At 46.6% G+C, this 22,312-nt stretch overlaps 1 protein-coding gene across 1 annotated transcript; it reads right to left on the reverse strand.

Annotated features, from left to right (window-relative positions):
• Positions 1–2,986: 2,986 nt before the first annotated feature.
• LOC128068516 (serum amyloid A-3 protein-like) lies at positions 2,987–22,023 on the reverse strand. Its single transcript, XM_052661639.1, has 6 exons — positions 21,936–22,023; positions 19,972–20,110; positions 16,827–16,829; positions 4,231–4,322; positions 3,645–3,783; positions 2,987–3,258 (listed from the first exon to the last, which is right to left on the reverse strand). Exons 1-6 carry the CDS (start codon positions 22,021–22,023, stop codon positions 3,093–3,095), a joined length of 627 nt encoding a protein of 208 aa, XP_052517599.1. The 3' UTR covers positions 2,987–3,092.
• Between the last annotated feature and the right edge of the window lie 289 nt (positions 22,024–22,312).

Genomic DNA, 22,312 nt, shown 5'->3' on the forward strand with positions numbered 1-22,312 from the left:
GGATTAGATGATAAGTTATTCAGCCAACTCAAGCAGAAGGGGAAACCATGAAGATGGGGAGACTAGTCAGGCAGCGGCTGCAGGAACCCAGGTGAGAAATGGTGCTGGAGGTGCACATGAGAGCAGACTGATGGATTACAGAGGAAATCTGGAAATAGAATCACAGGACTTGCTAGTGGATCGGATGTGGGGTAAAGGGAAGGGAAGCATCAGGCATATATCTCAACTTCTGGGCTGAGTAACAGAGGGAACAGTGATGTCATCTGCTGAAATGGAGGGGCCTGCAGGTGAAAAGTTCTGGAGGCAGATGAGAGTTCCCTTTGGGACATGCTGAGTGTGAGATCTCTGGAAGCCATCCAAGCAGAGGTGTCTAGAGGTCAGTCGGATATTCAAGCACGGAGCTGGGAAACCAGGTTTCTGAGTTGGGGAGGTGTAATTTTCAGAACCATCAGTGTATAGGTGCGATTTCCTGCACTTGGAGAAAATTTAGAGACATAAAAGGTGGGAGTCCTGGGGTGGGAAAGGGTAGGAGGTGGGAGGGAGATTAAAGAGGGAGGGGACACATGTATACCTGTGGCTGACTCATGTTGATGAATTGCGGAGGCCAACACAATATTGTGGAGCAATTTTCCTTCAATTAAATAAGTTTGGGGGAAAAAAAGAGAGAGAGAGAAAAAAACCTTAAAAAAAATGAGAACCCAGAACCAAGTCTGAGGGACCCTTAGAGTTTAGGGAGATGAAAAGACCCAGCTAAGGGGATAAAGGAAAATTAAAGGGAAAACAAAAGGAGGGTATGGTATTATGAAGCCAAGAGAGAACCTTCCAGAAAGGAGGAAGAGGACAACTGTGCTGAGTGTGGCTCAGAGCCTTCCTGATATGAGACAGGAACTTGTCAACTGTCTTGGCACCACGGAGGTCAGTGGTGACCAGAGCTTTTTTGCTGAGTGGTGGGGACAGAGATCAGGCTGGTGTGGGTTCTAGTGTGAGTCAGAAGTGAGGAAGCAAGAAGTGCAGATGGACAGACTCAAGTTTGACAATAAAGAGGAAAAGGAAAAGGTGCCAGAGTGAAGAGTGACATGGACTGAAGTCTGGGTTTTCAATGTGGGAATTTATCAAGGAAGCAGATAGAGAGGGTCTGGACTCAGGTGTGGCATGTATCATGAGGAGCAAGCACGTTTTCCTCACTGAGCTGAATGTCCCCAGGTGTCCTGCGCAGGACAAGAGCGCCCAGGAGCTGGGCGGAAGGGACGCACTAACCAGGAAGTGCTTTCTCCAGCAAAGTTCCTCCAGCACCCCAAACTGCAGAGATTAGCACCGTAGCCAGCTGGCACCGGGGGTGTGTTCATAGGGTCCAGCTCCAGAATGACAAGCCAGGCAAAGAAGGGTAGGGTGGAGCTCAGAGTAAATGAACACACACTTCTACTCTGAACGTGGGACGGAGGAGTATTCCCGAGGGGAGAAGATTAATGAGAAAATGATCTCTAGAGAGGAAAGACATGTTGTATTTCCCTGTCAAGGAGGAAGAAAAAGTGTGGATATAAGGTAGTCACAAGAGCGCTCTCTCATACAGGTCCCATCAGAAGGCCTTGTCAGAGATGTAGGTAGGTGAAGTTTAAGGAGGATTATGGCTGTATCTCAGAAAAGTGAGTCTCTGACTAGACAAAGCAGGCAAAAGTTAACTGGGATTAAGGAGAATGTGGCTGCCCATCAGCTGCTGAGAACAGGCTCAAAGCTCTGCTGAGTTTAGGGTTTCGATGGTAGAGTCTGAATGGACCCCAGGTTGTAAGCAGCCTTTTATGAGATTGTTCACTGTTAGATTTCTATCCCAGGTGCTGAAGGTCTAAAATTTTGCAAAATGAGGGGAAAGAATGGAAACATTAGAGAAAGGATGATTGGCAAGGTTGGATAAACAAGCTTTCCAAATTTTTGTAAAAGGGAAAAAGACGTGTATTATTACTTGAGATGAAAGTTGGATACAGAAGTCTATTCACCATTCTTTAAGATTTTAGATCATTTTACTTCTTGGAATCTGAAGAATTCCTAAACATCAAATCTGAAAACAAAACAAACTGAACACCGAAACCAACGTTTTTATCTGAGAAAGAAGTTTCTTGGTTTTGTAGGAATATATGATTTACAGAATCACTCATAATTCCTGTACTCCAACAGACCCATGCAACCCACTCCAGGATTCTTGCCTAGAGAATCCCATGGACAGAGGAGCCTGGAGGGCTACAGTCCACGGGGTCACAAAGAGTCGGACATGACTTAGCGACTAAACAACAACCACAGACCCAAACCCCTCCCATTAGAGACACTGTTTTCCTCAGTAAGAGGTAACTGCTGCTGGCTTCCCCAGGTTGAAAAGAACCAGGAGGGGAAAAAGACTTCCTCTCAAGGACATGAATCATATCCAACGCAAAAGCCGCCTGGCTCTGAATTTTGATGTTGTCACTATTCCTCCACTTCTTGACACGTTTGTTGCTGGGAACGTGTAGAAGGCAAGGAAATAGAGGGAAGGGAGCAGCCCTGGAGGCGGTTCCGGAGGCACAGACAGAGAGTGGCTCGTGGTTGGACTTGTAGGTGCTGCTGAGAAATGAACAGGGATCAAGGTGGCAGTCTCTGGAGCAGGATTCCACCCTCCGTCCTCCTGGGCCGTGTCCACGCCCCACACAGAGAGCTCCGAGGACAAGCTAGGGGACTAGACCCCACGACAGCGAGGGGATAGGACACGACTGCAGGGAGTGAGAAGGCCTGACAGCGAAGGGCCTGGAAAGGGCCCCAGTGTCCCCAGAGGGGCCAGGAGAGGGAGCGGGTCTGATTAGGGGAGGCTGGAGAGGGGTCTGTCCTGAATGATGCTGAGATTGTGTCCAGAACCAAACACACAGGCACAGGCTCAGCCTTCACGTCGGTGTCCAGCCATCACTCCTGGAACTAACAGGCTGTCCTTATACCAAGAATGACACACAGTCTCAGGATTCCATCTCTTAAGCATTTATTAGATCTGCTGCTTTCTGAGGACACAGAACTCTAGGTCAGTGTCCCTGCCCCTGGGGACTCACAGCCCCGTCTTCTGAGCAGAGAGAGGCAGCTCAGTACTTGTCAGGCAGGCCAGCAGGTCTGAAGTGGTTGGGGTCTTTGCCGCTCCGGCCCCATTCGTTGGCAAACTGGTCGGCCTTCGAATCCTTCCGTACCTGGTCCCTGGTCATACCCTTGAGCAGAGGGTCTGTGATCCCCTGAATAGTCTCTCTGCCGTTACTGGAAAGGAAGGCAGGGAGGGGATTAATCCAGGACTATGAGCCACAGCCCCACCCTCCCCACCTTCCCTCTTTCCAAGGGATCAATGCCTCTGAGAGGAGCCAAGGAAAGGGGGGCTACAACCCTGAGGCTCCCTGGGCTCTGCCCACCTCAGCCCTGTGCTGGGTGAACAGCACCCATAGGGGGAGGGTGGAGAGTCGCCTGTCCCACCAAGTTGCTCTGCTCTTCAGCCACTCAGACCTCACACTGGGCACAGAGCAGGAGGGTGCGTAAGAGGAGGAGGGCCCACAGCCTACAGGAAAGTTTACCAGGGCTTGGCCCCTCCAGGTTGTCCTAGGCAGCCAAGCTCTGCTCACCCATCCCTGCATCCCCAGGGGCCCTGGTACCTGATCACTTTAGCAGCCCAGGCGCCCCCCGGTCCCCTCTGGGCAGCGTCATAGTTTCCGCGGGCGTGGAAGTATTTGTCTGCACCCTTGTAGTTGGCTTCTTTCATGTCTCTGTAGGCTCTCCACATGTCTTTAGCCCCTGGGAGGAAAAGAAAATGATGAGATGCATGTGATCATGTTTTGGTGAAAGAGAGAAATAAATCATTTCCTCCCACTGATTCTAGGTTTCAGCCTTCGACTAAGCCCTTGGAGATTATTATATTGGCTTGAAATGAATACTTCTTTACTTCTCACTTACTTTCCTGATCTGAAGTTGTGAGTATAACGCTTGGTACAAGGTTTATTCTGTTTGATTTCATTCTAAGTCTGTTGGAACTTTGTTTCTGGAGGTGTGTGATGTGTTTGAAGAAGAGGTCATTGCTCTTTATTTAAAGGATGTTTGCTTATACAATGAACCTCCACCTGGAAATAGCAGGAAAGGCTCTGACCACAGCTTGAGAAGGACGATACTGAGAAAGGCTGTGGATATAGAATACTCCCAGCCTGGAAGCAGACAGCCTCCCCTGGCCCATCCTTTGGTCCTTACCTTGACCAGCTTCCCTGAGGAATGTCCCCCATCCCTGGCTGCTGACGCCCAGGATCAGGAAGCAGAAAATGATGCCCGTGGAAAGGTTCATCCTGCAACAGAGAGATGAGTGGACTCAGCCAAGAATGACAGGGCTTGGGGCTGAGTTGTAATGTGGATACACTCTTACATTCCAAACATAAACCCCTCTGAATTTTATCTCGATAGATAGATAGAGGATAGGTTGTAACACGGAGGATCCAGCTCTCATTTCCACTGAATCCTGGGAATCCTAGTTATTTCCTGCATGAAGGATTGCAACGTGATTTTAGCATAAGCCACTTTCCAGTCCAGTCATCCTCTATCAGCCAGAAACCCAGCTGCACTGCAAGTTTCCCAAAGGCAAGAGGAGTCTGTTCATGCCGCCTTTCTGTGATACGAGACGAGGTGAACGAGGCACAGGTGTCTGTGGCCCGCGTGCCCACCCCATCACTGCCTGCGCAGGAGACGCAGACAAGGAGAGCCCTACTCCCTGAAGTGCTCACATCTGGTGGAGTCTAATGGTCAGAACAGTGGATTCAGGAAGGAAGCAGAGAGCTGGGCTGCAGCACAAGAATGCTGCTGAAGAGAAAGTCTCCAAAGAGGAAAAGTGTTGGGGAGTTCTAGCTCCTCACCTTTGGCTGTGACCTGCTGCTGAGGCTCCTGGTGAAGCTGAGCTGCCTGTGCTGCCTGCCTGGGAGACGGGGCCGGTGCTTTATATACTGACACTTGGCCAGTGGAGCAAATGAGAAATGGGGTGGAAGCAAAAAAAAGAGAGAAGGAAAGAAAATTTGGGAAATCCCTCCTGACCAGAACCCAGCATTCAAAACAGCAGTGTTATTCTCCACTCACATCTAATTTTCCTAGATTGTGCAATCTGGCAACTTTCAGAATGTAGCATGTTGGGCTTTTTCCTGCCTGTTTCTAGTCTCACTTCAGGAGACAAATGTGTTTTTCATCCCCCACCGTAATCTACTGACTTTTGCTGTGAAGCGTGTGTGGGCTTAGTTGCTCAGTTTTGTCCAACTCTTTTGGACCCCATGGACTGTAACCCACGAGGCTCCTCTCTCCATGGAATTCTCCAGGCAAGAATACTGGAGTGGCAGGCAAGAATACTCCATTGCCTTCTCCAGCGGAGCTTCCTGACCCAGGGGTTGAATCTGGGTCTCTTGCATGGCAAGTGGATTCTTTACCACCTGAGCCACCTGGGAATTCCAAAGATTAACATTAGAAAAAGAGTTGAGTAAAGAATGTGAGCAACAGGGCAAATGAAACAGCAGAACGGGTCCCTTATAAGGGACAGCTCAGGATGAAGCTGGGACCTCAGGCTATAGCAGCAGGAAAGGAAGGAGATAAAACTCAGGAAAATCAAACTTCCAGTGCACACACGGGGTGGATTCAGCCCTGGAAAAGGCAGTCTTCCAGCTTCAAGTGTATTCATGGTCAGATGCTGTTGATGGTCATAACAGTAGGTCATATTGAGAGGTCATTGCAGTCCCAGGAAGGTTGAACTACGGTGAGGAATTTGCTATGATATCGTGTAGAAATGACACCATAGAAATGAACAGGAAAAGTCCAGATGTCTGTTAAATTATCAGGATAAAGGTTCAGGAAGGATACAGAGAAAGCTGATTTATCACAAAAATGCTGGCGTGTATGATGTCAAAGAAAAGGTGTATCAATCAGAAAAGCAGGACTGGGCTTTATTCTGTGAGTTCAGGAAGATAATCTTGGGAGGAAATTTCATGTGGGTGCTCTCTTGGGGATGGCGTCTCTGATGAACTCCGTGCGCCATCTCTGCCTCTTCATCCTAAAGGGAAATTTCAAAGGTCACTGGATTTCCCAGAGGAGGAGGGAAGATGCATGTGTAATATGTCAGAGATGGTGGGGACCCAGAGGACATGGAACTGCTCTTCCTGACAGTGGGTCCCTGGGCTGGAAGCCTGAGGACAGCAGGAGGGCAAGTAAGGCCCAGCCCAGGAGCACCACCTCAGGATTCTTGCCTGGAGTGTTCACAGGAGAGAAGGAACGTGAGCCGTGCATTGGAGACACAGGGACGCCATCTCCAAGACAGATGCAAGCAAATCATGGAGACCTGTGAACTGAGACAAGGGGAGATGGCAAACTAGAGTCTGGAAGGATGTGGGACTTGTGCTCAAGTAGTAATCCCGAGAAGAAGGAGGGCGAAGCATTTCCAATTTGTTACAAGGCTCGGGGAAATGTGAGCAGGATGTTAGAAAGAAGAGCACTGTCCCAGGAGGAAGCACGCCGGCTGAGGATGACGCTGTGGCCCGGGAACCGCGGTCTTGGATTTGTTGTTGTTTAGTCACCAAGTTCACATCCAACTCTTCAGTGACTCCATGGGCTGTAGCCCCTCAGGCTCCTCTGTGGGACTCTCCAGGGAACAGTACTGGAGTGCGTGGACATTTCCTTCTCCAGGGGATCTTCCTGACCCAGGGATAGAACCCACGTCTCCTGCACTGCAGGCGGATTCTTTACCACGGAGCCACCTGAGAAGCCCTGTCTTAGAGTAGAACCTCTCAGAAATAGGATGATGCCTCTTTCTGGGTCTGGGACATATTTTATTTCCTGTAGGTGTAATGAGATGAACACGTAGGGCAGATAACTGTCTAAAGGATTGCTCTGTTTGCTTTTTATCCAAGGCAAAGCTAAGCAGTATTTAAATGTTCTCAACAGAACTTACACTCCTTGGGAAAGTTGGGGTTCCCTGAGGTCAGGGTAGTGTAGGTCCCTGAGGTGGCTTAGCTGACTTGGTCCCAGGAGTAGACATGGTGGGGAGAGGGGATGTTGTCACCATCTAGTCATCGGCCCTGAACATGCCTTGGGGCAGCTCCTCAGAGGGGGGCTGTGATGTACACATCTCTTCTTCTGCCTTCCTTGGGGCAGAAATCAGGGGTCAGTGATCACATTCTTTTGCAACTCTTTGACTCTTTTTGGAGCCATTTGATACTGGAATTCCACTTCCCACTTTCTTGCATCATTCCAGTCATTTCTTGTTTGATAGAATCATTAGAGACAAAGTAAGTACGATTTCTAGACACCAAGTCAAGCATTGCAAATTCTCTTCCTTGTTACTTACGGCACTCTGTCTTTGGAAGGAACACCCAGTTCCTTGCAGGGCCATGCTTGGAACAATAGAAGACAGTAGTGGTCAGCTCTTTTTACTTGTTTGTCCTGCAAAAGAAAACCATCCTGTCATGATGATTTCAGAGTCTTCAGGCCTTAAAGGGATTTCCCAGGAGTCTTCCATGAAAAGCTGTGTCCTGGTTTGCAGAGATGGTGTCTGTTGGTGCCTCTTGTTTCAGATTAATAGTTAATAGTGAGTGACAATTAGCAAATTGTTTTATTTTTGAAAGAGACCTGGTTAATATATTAGGAGGTACTGCTTCCTTAATAGCCATGTGTGATAAGACTACTGAGAGGTTTAAGAGACCTTCATTTTCTGTTATAATTAAGAGAAGAGAAGAACACCAAAGCTGTGCAACCAAAAAACAAAACCCACAGGATACACTCTGACTATTAATAACACTTGTGGCCTAGGTCCCAAAGTGTTTGATATAGAGAAATCTGTATTTTTTGCAGCTGCAGGAGAAGGGGGGATATTCTCTCCTCACACTGACAGCGCTTCTTTCACTAGCAGTTGGGAGGATGTGTAGTTTCTCTAAAGCCAAACCCTGTAATTCTACTACACGGCAGAGAGAGAGAGAGACAGACAGACAGGACTGTGAGGTTCACAGTTTACCCAAAGGAAAGGAAACACAGCTTTAGGACCAGAAAGGCTGGCTTCCCTCCTCTTCATCCTTCAGTTCACCAGGGAGATTGAAAGAAAATAGCACTGAAGAAATTATTAATGCCGTGTATATTGTTGATTATTTGGTTGCACTTTTTTTTTCTCAAGGGAAAAAAAAGACACATGAGGGCTGGAATTGACACATCAGAAAAGGAAATATACTGCACAGCTGCTCTGAGCTTCCTGAGGATCTCTGTTTATCTGGTAGAGGGCAGCAGCCCCCTGATTCTGAGGTGACCTGCTAGGAGGGGATCATCTCTGCTCGAGGGGGCTCCTCACTCTGCCCCTGGTCCAAGAGTGTAGGAAAACAGCCTCCACAGACTGCTGGTGTCATAAGGAAAGACCGACTTCCTAGCATTGCACACAAATCTGACGCCAGTCACTCCAAACCTAGAAACAACCATCTAAGAGACCAGATCCACCGCGTTTCTCCTCTCAGCAAACTGCTGGCAACTTACAGGTGAGACTACACCCACAGTCAGGTGTGTACACCCAGTGACTTCTGGTAGAAGCCACAACAGTCAACGCCAACAACAGCTACAACACAGCACAACATGAAACTCTTTGCAATGACTGTAGCGTCTCTCAGCATAAAAGGTCTTCAGCAGCACTATTCTGAGCTGGTTAGACCCAGTTCACAGAGGTAGACTCTCCACACAGACCCAAGTGAGTGAGATTAATCTGAATTCCTCTTTCCTGGTTCAAAGTTAAACTTAACATGGAGCCTCAGATCTCCATTTAATCAACTCACGGTGGCACATCATTTGCTAATTTAGATGAAGGAATAGCCTTTTTTTTTAGTGCAAAGAAACATAGATGTCTTTAGGAAGTTAGTTAAGTATTAAATAAGCAAAAGTGGCTATCACAGCTTTCTTCTTCCCAGTATCCCCTACTAAGGCCAGTGGTTTTCCAGGAGAGTCTGCTAAAATCTCAGGGGATAGTTAATAGTATGTTACACAGGTTGGTGTAGAAAATTAATCAAGAGTAGAGATGTATAGCTCGTTTTAAAGAAGTAGACTAATTGATTCCAAAGTAAGAGATGGGCAGTACAAGAAAAGAACAGTCTCATTTCACCTCTAAAGGTGCAAACAATTCAAACAGAGCATAGTGTTACCAAACCGAATATGAGCATTAAAAATCCCTCATAACCGAGTGAGGTTTCCTCTTGGAATGCAAGAATTGGTCAGTATTATGACTACAATTAATGTAATTCATCACATTATTAGCCTAAAGGAGAAAAATAATATTATCTTAATTGATCAGAAAAGAGTGTGATAAAGCTAAAGTTATGTTTCTTTTAAAAAATCCTTTAAGATAGATTCACAGATGTAGGGAAAAAACCTTGTAGTGTCCAGGGTATTACGCAGGGGGTGATGAGGAATAAATTGGGAGCCTGGGATTGACAAACACGTAATACTATATATAAAATAAATAATTAATAAGGACCTACCATATAGCAGCGGGAACTCTTCTTAATACTCTGCAGTGACCTATATGGGGAAAGAATGTAAAAAATAGTGGAATATATCTTGTCAATACACTTTGCTGTATAGCAGAAACTAACAAGCATTATAAATCAATGATAAGAAGAATTTTTCAAGAGAGAGAGAAAAAATGCTTTAGTAAATTACATTTCAAATGGAACATTCTTAATTTTATAAAATTAAGATGAAATAAAATTAATTTCATAAAATTAACATATTTTATAATGGAAAAACTTTTAGCCCATTGCTTGAAGGATCAGGAATGAGCGAAGAATGCTCACTGTCACCACTATTGTCTAACACGGTTCTGGGAGCCCTGACCAATGCCATAGTAAATAGAAAGAAGAGATATAAGGATTAGAAAAGCAGAGATAAAATTGTCATCACATGTATTCCTATGGCTGATTCATGTTGAGGTTTGATAGAAAGCAACAAAATTCTGTAAAGCAATCGTCTTTCAATTAAAAAATAAAATTTAAAAAAAAGTAAAAAATTTTTTCATTGGTATAATTATAAACTGCCCAAGCCACAAAATCAGCAGATTATTACAATTAATTAGGAAATTTAATAAGATGGCTCACATTTGATCCAAAAACCAACAGGTTTTTCCATAGTAGAAATACCCAAATAGAAAACATGACCAAAACAATAAACTATTCATAGTAACAGCAAAACTATAAAATTCCTCGCAATTACTTTCACCAGTAATTCATAGAAGTCCAATGGAGAAGGTGTGTCAGACCTCTAGCAAACACCTTAAAGTATGATTCAAACATGGAGAGAAGTTTCTAGCTCACTGATGGGATGACTTAACATTAAGGATGTTGATTCAACCCCAGATTAATTCAGACATTTAACCCTGAAAATCTCAGCTGAATTTTTCTGGAACATAAGATGATTACTTCAAAATTCATATAGATAAATAAAAGTCCATACACAGAAAAGTCAGCCTCAAAAAAGGAGAGTATTAACAAGAGGGACTTACTTTACCAGGTGTTAAGATAAACAGCAAAATGCAGTAATAAAAATAGTATTTGCTCAACTACAGACATATTGACCAATGGGACAGAATAGAGAGTGCAGAGCTAGGGTCCCATGTATAGGACGTTAGTATATGATCGAGAAGACATCACAAATCACTGAAGATAGGATGATTTAATAGTTTTGGAAAGAGAAAAATAAAGCTGGGCCCTCACCTAACAGGGCTTTCCTGATGGCTCAGATGGTAAAGATTCTGCTTGTAATGCAGGAGACACAGGTTCGATCCCTGGCTTGGGAAGATTCTCTGCAGAAGGGAATGGCAACCCACTCCAGAATTCTTGCCTGGAAAATTAGACCCTTACCTAATACACATACATAAGTCAACTCTAGAAGTATTAAATACATAAATGTGAGATAACTATAAAGTTAATAATAATATGAAAGAATATATTTATGATCTAGAGATGTTGTAGAATTTCTTAGATTTCAAAGGCACAAACCCCAAATCAGGAAGTGGTAAATTTGACTACATCAACAATAAGAATATAGTTGTAGATGAAGAAAGGGAAAAGATATCTAAAATATGGCAAGGGATTAATATTTCAAAAATACAAGGAACTTCTGTGAGTCAATAAAGACAAGAAGGCAGCCCCAATAGAAAAATGGGTGAAGTGTTAGGAAAAAAAACAGTTTACAGACAACATGCAATAATAAATAAACTCACAAAGAGATACACAAATCATTAATAATCAGAAAACTAAAACCGACAAGCAGTCATGTTTTAAGTGTCAGATCAATACAAACGATACCTGCACCATGACTTGTGTATCACAGGAGGGACAGAGCTGGTGTGCATACCCTCAGTTTCACAGTAAAGTGTCACTCTGAAGTCCAGAGGGGCAGCCCAGCTCACACACCCTACAGCAATGGGGAGGATTTCTATAGCTCTGTGCTCTTGCCTTGGAATGAACCCGCTATCCGCTTTTCCAGTCTAACAGCTTCTATCAGAAAAGAATTTTGCTTCAAAGACATAAATTAATATCTAAAGTATAAATAAAATATTAGAGGGTTGCTGTCATAGGACATAGTGACTATCTCTGATGTATCTTTTGTTGTCATTAAAAAAAACTCCTTTGTTAAAAATAACCTTTGTCGATACAGGTTTTATTCTTCTATTTGCTATTCTTGTAGCTGCAGGAGAGATGGAACATTTTCTATTTCTTACAAAAATTCTTTCTCCAGAGATTAGTAGGTTGTATAGTTTACCAGGCCAAGTGCTGGAACCACACTTTAACCCTGAAAGAGATTCAGTCCTGAGAGAAAAAGAAATTATATGGAGAAGAAAAGAACAGGATTAATAATAGAATATGGAATATGAAAATTACTGATGTCCTTTCCCTATTATTTTCCATTATGAATTTTTACTTGTGACTCTGACACATTTATCAATTTTTATCTTATCATAATCTTTATGAATTCATGTGCATTATTTATGTACATATATGTGTTTGCACATTTAGTGCTGTTGTGGGGTGTGCGTGTAGAGAGAAAGGAATATATAGGTCAACTACATTGTAAGTGGACACTTGCTGTTTTTCCTTATCTCATCCTCATGAGGACAGGAAGTAAGTTGATTTTCTCTACAACAATATTCAGTGCCTAGGAAAGCACTCGACACAGCCAGGCTTGATTAATCTCACTGAATGAACATCTTCAGCAAGGAAACTTGAGCAATATAAAATAAGTATAAAGACAAAAATAAGAGCAATACTAATTTCCTGAGCCTGGACAAGACAGAGAGGGGCAGGAAGAACCTCTGTAGAAACTTTGTTTCCAGTCTATTATCTAAGTGTATGTAGACATATGAACACATAAACAAAACAGGGTGGTATATGAGCTATTATTTTATATTCTGCTTTTTTGCTGCACAACTTACCGTGATAATGTTTGCATGTTACTACCCTTCCCTGTCACAGTGGCAAAGCTGAAATTCACATCTAGTCTGTGAGGATGGAGCCTTGGGATTCTTAGCCTCAGGTCATAGAGCTCACACTGCGTGTTGTGGCACATAAATAAATGTACGATATATTTTAATTCAGTTCTCTTAAATGCTGATTTGCTTAGTCATAACTCTCCAGTGGAATGTTCCTCACGTGGGAGCACTGGCCTGGTCTGTCTCAGGTCCCCCGGGCCTGGCCCAGCCCCTGCCGCGTGCCGGGGGAGCATGAAGAGGGAGTTGGAGAGTGAACAGAAGGATTAAGGAGCTCTGGAGGCGTCTTTACTAAAGGGTGACGTGAGGTTTTGCAGACGCCACGTGAGACTGTTCTGGATGGTCTAAGTCCACCCTGCAGAGAGTAAAGGGAGGTCTCAGTGCACTGGCTCCTCCCAGGTCGGATGGTTCAGGAGCGAGGCACCCTGGCCAGCCTGAGTTCTTGTCCATTTGCCCAATTCTTTCAGGAAACATACGAGTGAGTCACTCACAGGAGATTTTGTAAATATGTTTTACACAGTGTGGTTTGACAGGACTCCATAGGTAATAAATGTGTGTGTAAACCGAACACACCGTTCTTGGAGAGGACCTGGCTCTTCTTTCCCATAATTAGAGATTTCAAAAAGTGACCCTGGGAAATTAGAGGATTGTGCAAGAGCTCCCTTGGCAGCTGGGTGTGAAAACAGGCTGCTGAGTGCTGCTGCTTTTCCATCACCCACAGCTGAGGACAGGGCTCCGAGGACCCCACCCCTAGAGAGGGCATCCAGCAAGCAGCGCCAGACCTCGTGAGCTCCCAAAGCCGGGGAAGAGGCAGCAGCGCTGGCTCCACAGTCAACACCGCCCCCTCCCCCAGCCCACCCCTGGTCCGCGGAGGAGATGCCCGAGGAGGGGAGGGAAGACCGCAGGGCGGTCAGTCTCCCGGGGAGTGCAGCATTTGTGGAGGCAGGCGATTTCTGGCAATTGATTCAGGGTGCCAAGAAAAAAACAAAAATGTCTGTTCATCTCTCAGCTGGGTGCACGCTCACTGCGGACACTGCCAGCTCATTCTGATGCCCCTATCCAAATAGAGGGCAGTGTGGTGAGTTCTTGAGAGAGTTTACATGTGTAGGAGCTGTGAATGGAGCACCCATGCCAGTAAAGTTGAAAAGGCAGCGGTGGAGTGTGACTAGGAAGGAGATGGGGTGAGCCTTTTCCGATCTGCCATCTCTGCAGGAAGAGAAGAGGCTCCCGGTCATTCTGGGAGGTCCACTGGAACCTGCTGGCAAGACCAGTGAGGTTAGAGAAAAGGCAGTGCTGGGCCAGGTGAGGTGACACCTCAGCTAGGGAGGGGCCTTGGACTGTGCAGCGTCGTCAGAATCCATTGTGGATAACCTGCTCCTCTCTGGGAAGGTCCTCCATGGCTGAGGGGCGGTGTGAAGGTGGACTTCACCTCAGGAGCACCACCATTGCACTTGGTGATTAATAATAGCTCAATAATTAATATATTTATGTATGTATATGTTTACATATATGTGCATATAACTATGTGCGTGCTCACTTGTCTGGCTTTTTGTGACTCCATGGACTATAACCTGCCATGCTCCTCTGTCCATGGAATTCCCCAGGCAGGAATACTGGAATAGGTTGCTATTTCCTCCTTCAGGTGTCTTCTGCATTAGTAGGCAGATTCTTTACCAGTGCATCACCTGGAAACCCATATATATATATATATATACACATATATATATATATATATACACACACACATGTGCATGCACACACACACACACACACGCACACACACTTTATATATACAGGGCTTCCCTGATGGCTCAGAGGGTAAGGTATCTGCCTGCAATGCAAGAGATACAGGAGACATGAGTTTGATCCCTGGGTCAGGATGATCCCCTGTGTGTATATATATATGTATATATATATAGAGAGAGAGCAAGAGCGAGAATGAGTGCTCCCTTTTTCTATCTACCTACCTACTTATATATGTATATATTTATATAAAGAGAGGAGAGAGAGAACTTGTGTAGGTTTAAATTTAAACCTCATATTACATCACTTCTACGATGCACATCTCTTGGTTATATAATTCTGAAATTAGTACATGTCTTACATTCCCTAATAATTAGGAAGCACTCATGAAAAGGTTGTCATTGTACTAGGGTTAATTTTGTGTATACTTTTCTTTTTGTTCACACACAGGAGTGACATAAGATTAAAATCTATGTCTAAGTTTAAAAGAACTCTCCTAGTAAGTGTAAAATAAACATACAAAGTGATAAGGAAACGTGTGTCTGAACATTATGCCTGAATCTAAATGGTAACATCTTTTTTCTTGGTGGTGTATAAACAGTAATGCATCTTTCAATCTAGAGGTCCTAGACTCAGAGACATGCAGTGTGACCCTTTTCCCTTCCTCTGTTCTTACAGAGTAGGAGAAGGCAATGGCACCCCACTCCAGTACTCTTGCCTGGAAAATCCCATGGATGGAGGAACCTGGTGGGCTGCAGTCAGTGGGGTGGCTAAGAGTCAGATACGACTGAGTGACTTCACTTTCACTTTTCACTTTCATGCATTGGAGAAGGAAATGGCAACCCACTCCAGTGTTCTTGCCTGGAGAATCTCAGGGACAAGGGAGCCTGGTGGGCTGCCGTCTATGGGGTGGCTAAGAGTCGGATACGACTGAGTGACTTCACTTTCACTTTTCACTTTCATGTATTGGAGAAGGAAATGGCAACCCACTCCAGTGTTCTTGCCTGGAGAATCCCAGGGACGAAGGAGCCTGGTAGGCTGCCGTCTATGGGGTTGCACAGAGTCGGACACGACTAAAGTGACTTAGCACTAGCAGCAGCAGTCTCACAGAATATTCTCTGCTAACTTGCCCCTCTGATAGTCAACAAAATACTTTGGAAATTCAAAATATTCTTTCCTTTCTCTCAAGGCTTTTCTTCAGCTACTACAGTGACTAATAGTTTATTTGCATATGGGGTTTCTAATTTTTATTTCTATGAGTGTGAAAAACATTGCTAGAGAAAATTAAATATTTTCCATGATGAAGTAAAATTATATCATTTTGACTGGTCTCTTAGTATGATATTGGTACAGATTTAGCAGTCGCCTCAGTGTGAGCCATCACCACATTTTGCAGATCCAAACCACGGCTATACTTTGTGCAACTCCCAACCCTCCTCACAGTTCTGACCACTTCTGAACGGTACCTCTTTTCAGACTACAGTCATTCATTTCGCCAGATATTCAAAAAGCAACTGCTATCTGTGAGGCACTATGACAGGCACTGTGGACACGAGGATGACACACAGGAGGAGAGACATACCTTTGGGTTTCCTACCTGCTTGCTCTAAAGACAGACAAGAAAATGGGCAGACATCCTGGGGTGTAATGAGTCCCAGGGATAGTCGCCTACAATAACAGCAGCTACAAACGGCTTCTTATAAGTTCCATGTCCTCCTCTCCCATGTGCAGCTTCCCCAACCCCAGTATCTTCACCTTCCTTCCTTCCTCAGAGCCAGAGAGGTTTCTGCTCCCCTGCTGGCCCACCATCCCTTGTGGGCTTGATCCCCTGCCTCCTGCTTTTCCTGACTTTACTGTAACTTCTTTATCTTCAGTGTCTCCCTCTTCCTTAGCTCCTTTCTGTTTCTTAAGCTAGCCCGACCTTCTTTGAAAGGAAACTTTTTACTAATAAACAATACATGAATTCAATTATTCATTTTTTAATTTCCAATAAGCACTCGTTGAAATTCCATTATGTGCCAGGACTGGGTATTCAGATATAAGCAAGAAAGAAATGGTCACTTCTCTCACTGATTCTATAATAGAAGGGAGGAAGATGGATCAAAACCAAATCAAAAAAAAAATTCAGAGGAATAAACCAAAAATTTAGTACAAGAGTCACATATTAAAATTGGCAAAAAGTACAGAATAACCAGAGTAGATCAGCCGGGATGACCAGGAAGGCCTCTCTCAAGAAAGGGTGATCTCAGGAGAGCTCCACAGGTGAGAAACACACAGTCATATGGAGAACAAGCAGAAGAGCATTCTGAACAGAGAAAATGTCATATGCAAAGGTCCTGTGCCAAATAAAAGCCTGGCTTGTTGGTGAGATGAAGGGACAGGGAGCCTGGGAGAGTGTGGCCTGAGATGATGTGGGAGGGTGTGGCCTGAGATGATGCTGGAGGATTGCCAGGGACAGTGCACAACGGATTACATTCTAGGGAAATGGGAACCCATGGAAGAATTTAAGTGGGGAAGAGACATGACCTGAATATAATTTGTACGCTAGACTGAGAGGTGGGGTAAATACGTGCTCTCTTTTACCCAGGACAATTTCAGTTTATTCCTGCCATCCATGTATAATCATCAATAAGGTCCTTTTCCTCAGTGGAAAGTGACTTGGTTTAGATGAAAAATTATACAGTCACCTTAAGCAGAGGGGAAAGCCATGAAGATGGGGAGACTGGTTAGACAGCTGTTGCAAGAACCCAGGTGAGAAATGTTGTGGCCAGGAGCATGGAGATGCATATGAGAGCAGGCTGACGGACTAGAGATGAATTTTGGAAGTTGAATCACAGGACTTGTTAGTGGACTGGATGTGGGGTAAAGGGAAAGGAAGCCTCAAGGACATGCCCGAATTTCTGGGCTGAGCAACAGAGGGAATAATCGGATCATTTACTTAAATGGAGGGGCCTGAGTATGAATTCCCGTGGGGGAGATGGGAGCTCCCTTTGGGACACATTGAGTGTGAAATCTCTGGAAGTCATCAAATCAGAGATGTCTAGAGGGAAATCAGATATATAAGCATGGAGCTCGGAAATGAGATTCTCAGAAGGAGAGAGAATTTTCAGAGCCATCAACATATAGATACTGTTTTCTTCCAAAAAGGAGGGAGAGGACAACTGTGCTGAGTGTGGCTCAGAGTCCTCCTGATACAGGAAGAGAAACATGTCAATTGTCTTGGCACCTGGGAGGTCACTGGTGACCAGAGCTGTTTTGTTGAGTGGTGGGGACAGAGGTCAGGCTGGTGTGGGTTCTAGTGTGAGTCAGAAGTGAGGAAGCAGAACATGCAGGTGGGCAGACTCTCAGATTTGACGATAAAGAGGAAGAGGAAAAGGAGCCAGAGTGAAGAGTGACATGGACTGAAGTCTGGGTTTTCAATGTGGGAATTTATTAAGGAAGCAGATACCGAGGGCAAGGACCCTGCAAGGCACTGTTCACATGAGGAGAACAAGCTGTGGTGTGTCTGTAACCAGTCAGGCATCTCTTGGGCATAAGGGCGCTCACGCTGGAGATCCGTGGAGTAGAGAGTCCCCGCCTCTGAACCTCTCCGTCTTGACACCACATCCCTGCTCTCCTGGAGTCAGACACACCAGCCTGCAGTCCTGGCTGCTCACCTACTACAGGTGTGACCTGGAGCAAGGTCCAGATCCCTTACCTCCAAGCCTCATTTCTTCAACTGAGACCTGCAAAGCCTTTGTGGTAAATCAAATGATGCATGCAGAGTTAGAACATTTACAATGAAAGGAAATGATGGCCTCTATGATTACTATGCCTCAGCTTCCCACACCCCAGCAGAGTTTGGATAGCCATTGGTCTGTGCTTCTGAGGAGGCTTCTCTTAAAGTGCCCTGGAAGTGTGTATCCACATAGCTGACATTCACTCTAGAAGTGAAAATAGTATTTTGTTTGACCCAAAGATAGTGAGGATGAAGGTAAGGGAAACTCATCTGAGAATGATTTCTTAGGTTAAATGAGCTGAGACCAGTTAACAGTTGAGTCAGGGGTTGGCTCTGGTGTTGATGAGAAACAACTGGAGTCAAAGATGCAGTTTCCAGGACAGGTGTCGTGAGACTGGTCTTCCCAAAGCAAATGTGCCTTCTTGGTTTGGGAAGAGATCCCTGGGGATAAGGCCTGGAGTGAGGTGGGTCAGGATGCACCTGGCTGGGCAGTGGAGAGTCAGGACACAGAGAGGCTTGAAGTAGCAACACAGTGACTGGGGAGGAAGAAGTGGGGATGGGGCTGCCCGGGCTTGTGCCAGAGTCAGGCCCCCAGCCACTGAGGAGCCCAGCGTGATGGCCAGTGCTCTCCCAGCTCAGGCTTCCTTAGGAGGAGAAATGGGGTCCTGAGAGTCCTGGGGCTCAACGGGCTCATGTGGGCACAGGGCAGGGTCCAGGTCGCCAGGGATTCCTGGGGCCCTGCAGTCACAGGCTCGTCCTCCACAGAGCTTTAACCATCCATATGGTGCCAGCAGGCCTTTCTCCCCAGAGTCTGACTCGAAGACTCCAGCTTCCATCAACATGTTCAGTTCCACAAACATTTATTGGGCACCTCTGGGTACCTGTCTCAGTTCCTGGGAAGGCAGAGTTCTGTCACACTCTTTCCCTGTATGGAGGGAAGTGATGTGTGACTCATAGCTTAGTCCCAGGAGAATTCTACAGTTCTACCTTCTAGGACAGTGTCTCTTGACCCCACACAGAGAGCTCTGAGGACAGGCTAGGGGACTGGATCCCACAACAGCGGGGGGACAGGACACGACTGCAGGGAGTGAGAAGGCCTGACAGCAAAGGGCCTGGAAAGGGCCCTAGGGTCCCCAGAGGGGCCTGGAGAGGGAGCGGGTCTGATTAGGGGAGGCTGGAGAGGGGTCTGTCCTGAATGATGCTGAGATTGTGTCCAGAACCAAACACACAGGCACAGGCTCAGCCTTCACGTCGGGGTCCTGCCATCACTCCTGGGAAGTGACAGGCTGTCTTTAAACTAAAGAATGACACACAGTCTCAGGATTCCATCTCTTAAGCATTTATTAAATCTGCTGCCTTCTGAGGACAGAGAACTCTCTAGGTCATTGTCCCTCACTTGGGGACTCACAGCCCCGTCCCCTGAGCAGAGAGAGAGGCAGCTCAGTACTTGTCAGGCAGGCCAGGAGGTCTGAAGTGGTTGGGGTCTTTGCCACTCCGGCCCCATTCGTTAGCAAACTGGTCAGCCTTCGTGTCCTCTCGTACCTGGTCCCTGGTCATACCCTTGAACAGAGGGTCTGTGATTCCCTGAAGAGCCTCTCTGCCGTTACTGGAAAGGAGGAGGGCAGGGAGGGGATTAATTCAGGACTATGAGCCACAGCCCCACCCTCCCCATCTCTCGTCTTTCCAAGGGATCAATGACTCTGAGAGGAGCCAAGGAAAGGGAGGCTATAACCCTGAGGCTTCCTGGACTCAGCCCACCTCAGCCCTGTGCTGGGTGAATAGCACCCATAGAGGGAGGGTGGAGAGTCACCTGTCTCACCAGCCTTGCTCTGGTCTTCGGCCACTCAGACCTCACACTGGGCACAGAGCAGGAGGGTGCTTAATAGTAGGAGAACCCACGGCCCTACTGGAAAGTTCTCCAGGGCTTGGCCCCTCCACGTTGTCCTAGGCAGCCAAGTCTGCTCACGCATCCCTGCATCCCCAGGGGCCCTGGTACCTGATCACTTTAGCAGCCCAGACACCCCCCGGTCCCCTTTGGGCAGCGTCATAGTTTCCGCGGGCGTGGAAGTATTTGTCTGCATCTTTGTATTCAGCCTCTCTCATGTCAGAGTAGGCTCTCCACATGTCTTTAGCCCCTGGAAAGCAAAGCACATGGAGTAAGGATTATCAGGGGAGAGAAAACTGTGACACAGCTTACAGAAGAATCAAGGAATGAGAAATCTTCCACTGACTCGGTTTCAGCCTGTGGTCATAGCACCACAGATGCCGTAGGGTGAGAAGAGCACTCCTTATGCCCAGTTGCCTGCTCCTGGTACTGGAATGAGAGTCACTGGGGTGGGGCGGGGGAGGGGCCGCAGCTGTGGGAGCTGTTGGTCTGACCCCTGTGGTGCTGTCTCTGTGCTGCATCTCAGTGAGGGCTCTACCTGATATGTTTAAGGACAGAGGGAGTTATTATAGGACAGGATTGCTCAGCAGCATTCTATTGAAACTTGAGACCAGGTACATTGTTGCTGTTCAGGGCTGTCCTGGATATCATAACATGTCTAGCGGCATCCTAGACCTCTCAAACTGTTCCCCAGTATGACAACCGAAAATGCCCCCAAACATCACCAAACGTCCCCAGGACACAGTTGCCCTGGGTCCAGAACCGCTGTTGTAGAGGAAGCTGCACATGATAAGCTCCGGGGGAAGTGGGTGAGTGAGGAGGTGACACGCGGGACAGGTTCTGAGAAAGGGGCAGACATACAGCTGCTCTGCTCTGACGCCTAAGAAATGTATTCCTGCCTCATAAAACGATCACTTGGGACTTGATTCCCCTGCCTGTTAGGTGAGTGAACAGAATCCTGAGAACTCTCTAGTGGACGGTACCGATGATGTGGGCTGCTTGAGGCAGTGGGTCTTTTCCTCAGCCCTGGCTGCACTTTCCAATAATCTGGGGAGACACTGAAAGGCCCCTGAGCCCTCACAGCCCAAGCCAATCAGCTCCCCATCTCTGGGCTGGGCTCAGGCAGCAATAGTTTTCATGGCCCCCCAGGTGACTCCAAACTGCAGCCAAGATTGCTCAGCCCCTGGCTTGAGGAAGTGGTGCTGGGAGAAGTCTACTCGGTGAGAGCCTGGGCCTCAAGCTCAGCTGGGTTCCCACCTTGGTCCTGCCACCTGCTGACGGGCGCTCAGTCCCTGGGCGACGGACTCGCTGCTCTAAGCCTCGACTTTCTCCCCTTCAGGTGGAGGAGGATGCCCCCTCACGGAGGATTTCTGCAGGTAGATAGGTGACCAACTGTCCCAGCTTGACCAGAACTGCCCCTGTCTTTGTGGAACAGCCCCAGCTAGTGCTACTAGTGTCCTGGAAAACTCCCCAGCCCTGGGCAGAGCAAGACAGTGGGTCACTTGATTTGTGTGAAAGGGCTGAGTTCCTGGTGGAGGCTTTCATATGATATTAGGTTCCCCCCCAACGCCACACATACATACCTTTATTTTTTGTAAGTTTAACAGCTAGGAAAAGATAGGAAACAGACTAAAGCAGGGAGAGCATCACTGAGTACAGGAAGGGCAAACAAGGTGCTCTGAAGGTCTCTGAATTATCCAACCAGGAAATGGAAGGAAGGAAGAGAGGAAGGGAGGGAGGGAGGAGCAGGGCTGGAAAGACGGGAGAGGAGAACACATGGACCGCTTTCCCCCTACTTCATGCAATTGGTCTGAGGGAAAGTTCGTTCCATTTCAGACTTGTTTTGTGTCTTCCATTCAAACTGCTATTTCAGCTGGGAATGATGCTTGTTCTTTCTCTAGTACCTGATGGACATAAATCCTGTGCTTTCCAATCTGTCTGAAAATACTCCCCTAACACCTGTCATATTCTATCACTTACAGGAACACCTCCTAGGATGGCAGCTCCGACCCTCAGGGGTGTTTAGGGTGAAGCCTAGAGGCCCAAGGATGCTATTGCCCCTCCATCGGCCTTACCTTCATATGCCTCACCAAGGAAGGACAGCCACTGGCTGTGGACTCCCAGCACCAAGGAGCAGAGAATGAGGCCTGTGAAGAGCTTCATTGTGCTGAAAGGAAAGGAGAGAGTCAGGGAGACACGGACGAGCCCTGCACCCCTCTCCGCCTGGGGTTTGTATGTCGAGGAGAGCCTGGCTGTTCATCTCCACTAGACTCTCAGTGATCCTGCTAGGACACACTGCAGTCAGACCTTACTCGCAGCCTCAAGCCCTCAATTCTGAACCCACCAGCCCTGAACCCAAGACTGTCTAAGCGATCACCTAGATGGTTTTGATGGAAGAAGAGGACAGTTGGTTCCAAGCTGTGTCTTACTACAGCAGCCTGTCGTTAATCAA

This window comes from Budorcas taxicolor, chromosome 25 (genome assembly GCF_023091745.1).
Source record: "Budorcas taxicolor isolate Tak-1 chromosome 25, Takin1.1, whole genome shotgun sequence".
In the NCBI taxonomy this organism is placed as follows: Eukaryota; Metazoa; Chordata; class Mammalia; order Artiodactyla; family Bovidae; genus Budorcas; species Budorcas taxicolor.

Excerpts from the sequence above, each read along its gene's own strand:
- LOC128068516 (XM_052661639.1), bottom strand. The coding sequence starts at position 22,023 with ATGAAGCTCTTCACAGGCCTCATTCTCTGCTCCTTGGTGCTGGGAGTC. Across the intron at positions 20,111-21,935 it reads CCTTGGTGAGGCATATGAAG|GGGCTAAAGACATGTGGAGA; the intron begins GTAAGGCCGATG and ends TTTGCTTTCCAG. Across the intron at positions 3,259-3,644 it reads TGGGCTGCTAAAGTGATCAG|TAACGGCAGAGAGACTATTC; the intron begins GTACCAGGGCCC and ends CTTCCTTTCCAG.